At 45.1% G+C, this 3933-nt stretch overlaps 1 protein-coding gene across 1 annotated transcript in view; it reads right to left on the reverse strand.

The window, feature by feature from the left end:
• The window catches only part of LOC119416132 (guanine nucleotide-binding protein G(o) subunit alpha), a 105792-nt gene extending 102108 nt beyond the window's left edge, over positions 1-3684 (reverse strand). Inside the window, exons 1-2 of the mRNA XM_037683322.1 lie at positions 3024-3684; positions 2448-2490 (exon numbers count right to left, since the gene is read on the reverse strand). Coding sequence (XP_037539250.1) covers positions 2448-2490; positions 3024-3141 — 161 coding nt within the window. The 5' untranslated portion in view covers positions 3142-3684. The remainder of the gene's footprint in view (positions 1-2447; positions 2491-3023) is intronic.
• Between the last annotated feature and the right edge of the window lie 249 nt (positions 3685-3933).

Raw genomic sequence — 3933 nt, forward strand, 5'->3', positions numbered from 1 at the left:
TTAGCATAACACACACCAATAAACCACTGCAACTTATCAACACACACCAATAAACCACTGCAACTTAGCAACACACACACACCAATAAATCACTGACACTTAACATAACACACCAATAAACCACTGCAACTTAACATAACACACACAAATAAACCACTGCAACTTAGCATAACACACACCAATAAACCACTGCAACTTAGCATAACACACCAATAAACCACTGCAACTTAACATTACACACCAACAAACCACTGCAACTTAACATAACACACCAACAAACCACTGCAACTTAACATAACACACCAATAAACCACTGCAATTGAGTGTAACACGCACACCAGTAAACCCCTAAAGCTCAGTGTAACATATACACACACACACACACACACCAATAAATCACTGCAACTGAGTGTAACACACCAATAAAGCACTGCAGCTCAGTGTGGTGCACATCATTATTTCTGGATTTAACCCCTCAGATCTCATGGCTGTCTCAGAAAAGTTCAGGCTCACACTACATGCTCAAAGTTCTGTTAAAGGAGGAGCTGAGGGACAACAGGTGGACTCGGAGCAGGAAGGAAACTCATTTTGTTGTAATACTCTGTCACAGCTGAAAAACAGAGCAGCCTCTTTTGTTAACCTATGAAATATTGTTAAGTGTAGGAGGATAAATAATAACTCTCTTCTTTCATTGTTTTTAATGTACATAAAAAGGCATGAAAAAATTAAATTCTGCACAAAATGGGATTTTTTTGCTTTCTCCTTTCAACATTACTACATCATATATTTACATAAAACCTGTTTTAAAGTTCACCATCTGTACTTATACCAGTTAAGTGTTTGTGTAAAAAATAACTATGGTAGTTAAAAAGTACAGCAATGTTCTGATTATTGACCTCATTACAAATAAAAACACATTCCAGTCATATTCCTGTTTGTGTGTAGCAGTGTAAGGATGGATCAATATTTTTGTTTAATTAATCTGCAAATATTCATTATGCTAAGAAGGTAGACAAGAAATCTCCCTAATTTGACCACATCTAGTTTAGGCCCAGATGAGGACACCATAAACTCAGGGTTATGTTTTTGTACTGTAAAACTTGACATGGTAATGACAGGTTGTTCCCGTTGACAACTCAGGCCAAAACATCATCTGAAGAGCATTTAATGGAAAAAGAACCGTGTTGTCTGACACGTGAAGCAAAATTAATCCTGTAGGCTGCAGAGAAGGAGACACACGGAGGTGGAACATTACAGAGAAGAGACCTGGTGTCAAAACAGGTCAAAATAATATGTTAAGAAGAAAACCTGTTCATCTCCATCTGTGAGGCAACCTGAAGGACACCACCTTATCCAACACACTGGCATTATCGCAGTGTCACGCTGTTACACACACACACACACACCACTGAGCAGTTAGTATGAACATTCAGGAGGTTTACTGTGAGGAGCCACTGGGAGCAGTGGTCCGTCTGTGGGCAGATGTGACTGAGAAACCAGCTCCTCTGGACCCTCTGAGTAAGGCACTTTAAGCCATTTTAAGGCTACAACCACAGCGCATTATCAGCTGAAACCCACTCGGCTGTCTGAAAACTGACGCAGCAGAGAAAAAAATAAAACATCTGTCACGACTAGATCAAAGATGGGAGGAGGCAGCAGCTGATGTTCATCCAGCTTGTTAGGAGTAAATCCTGTTGGCATATCCTGTTAGGATTACCGCACCGACACTTTAACTACAGGAATGCTGTTAAATAAGACTGATAGCTGGAAGCTAACTGCTAAGCAGCACAGTTACTGGAACCACAAAAACACAGTTAAACATGGCTGTTAGCTGGAAGCTAACTGCTAAGCAGCACAAGTACGGGAACTACAGAGATGCTATTATACATGGCTCTTAGCTGGAAGCTAACTGCTAAGCAGCGCAGACGCTGGAACTACGGGAACACTGTTTAACATGGCTGTTAGCTGGAAGCTAACTGCTAAGCAGCACAGTTACTGGAACTACTGGAATGATGTTAAATAGGGAGTCATTCCTTCCCACTGTCACTAATGTTCTGCCTTCTTTAGACAGATAACTTTCATTAAATGTCATTTTGAAATGTGTAGTGAATGTATTTATGTCCTGAGAAGACATTTGGAAACTACTGGACTAGACTCTGTCAAACTGCACCCTCTGATATGGTTCAGAGTAATCTTATTTGATTTTACAGTTTGCTTTAATAAATCAACCCGAGCACACAGAACTGCAACGAAGCCAAGGATCACTTGAACATCTGCAGGAGTTTCCACGCGTCCCCTCCCACAGAACTGGCTACTGGAGGCAGAACATCTGTAAAGATCTGCAGCTTCACGTTGTTTGAGACGTTCATGCAGGAGAAGAACAGGTTTTCAGTGGGACACACGTACACTTCAGAGGAACTGGACCGTGATCATCACGGAAGACTTACTTCATCTGTTTGACGATGGTGCTTTTCCCTGACTCTCCAGCCCCTGGGGGGACAAAGACAGGAGAAGACAGTGTAAACAGGGTGGATGAGACAAGAACGGAGGAAGAGGAGGTGGAAGAGGAGGTGGAGATCCTTCATGATGCTCAGCAGCAGCAGCAGGAGGAGGAGGAGGTGCAGATGAGGATGCAGAAAGCTGCATCCCTTTTAAAATTAAACCTCCTCCATCTTCTCTCACCTTACACTTTGTTTTAATGGATATTTAAATAAAATAAAATAAAAATAAGGACTCATATTTGAGGTGCTGTCTCAGATGTGGGCCTGCCGCCATCTTTTCCCTGCAGCTCCATCATCTGAACATTTAACCACCTGCCACACCTTTTTTTAAATTTTTTATATATATATATATATAAACCAAATCTAAATCCTTCAGTGATTTAAAATGTGAAGATACACAGGTCGTGCTTCTCTTTTTTTATTTAACTATTGAATTTCTTATAGAGGCTCGTTCTCCTACAGAGCCACACCTTTTTTTTTTTTTTTGGGCCCGGTGTGGGGGTTCGGTGGTTCGGTTCTTACCGAGCAGCAGCAGCTTCACGTCCTTGGCCGCGGTGATCCCGTCCTCCTTCAGGTTCTTCTCGATGGCTTTGCTCCGGTCCAGAGCCGCCCTCTCCTCTGCGCTCAGGGTACATCCCATGGTTAGAGAACACAGCTTGCTGGCGGTACCGGTTCCGAGGTCCACGCTGGAAAACGCACCGAATTAATGAGGATGAGTGCAAGTGGTGGGCTCGGATTGGAAATCCTCTCCGGTTCGGGGGTAGTTCCAGGTTTTCTGCCGTCGATCCCTCCGCGTCTCTCGGGGCAGCTCCCTCTCTCAGGCCGGGCACGGAGGCGCCGTTAGCGCGTTGAGATCACCGGTCCTCCCGGTTCGGTCCACGGCGCGGGGCGGGGAACAGTGACACGGACCGGGTGAAGCCTCCGCAGCTGGATGATGATGAGGATGATGAGGATGACTCTCCGTCTTTTTCTCTCGCTGTCGGTAAATCTCGCTCCCGTCTCTCGTTACTGCTGGGCGGCGGTGGGCAGCGCGAGCATCGCTCGGTTCGGCTCGGTTCTCACAAGCGGCGGACCCTTTCCTGAGTTCGGCTCCTCCGGGGACTCGCTCGGTGTCAGCTGCACTGCCTCCCGGTAGCTCCGGTAGCGGCTCGCTCGGTTCCTCAGTTAGTTCGACAGTCAGTTCGCTGACAGGCTGATGACGTCACAGCGGTAGGAGCTAATGAAGAAAAAGAAACGCTCAAGGAGCGTGCGCGCCCCCTCACGGCGAAAATAGGAACAGCAGGCTTCTTATTTAAACTGTTACTTTAAATGTTTTGACAGCCCATCCATCATCTGTCCATCCGTCCATCCATCCATCCATCCATCCATCCATCCATCCATCCATCCATCCATCCATCCATCCATCATCAGTCGATCATTCATCATAAATCCA

This window comes from Nematolebias whitei, chromosome 10, assembly GCF_014905685.2.
Source record: "Nematolebias whitei isolate Nwh7 chromosome 10, NemWhi1, whole genome shotgun sequence".
NCBI lineage: Eukaryota > Metazoa > Chordata > Actinopteri > Cyprinodontiformes > Rivulidae > Nematolebias > Nematolebias whitei.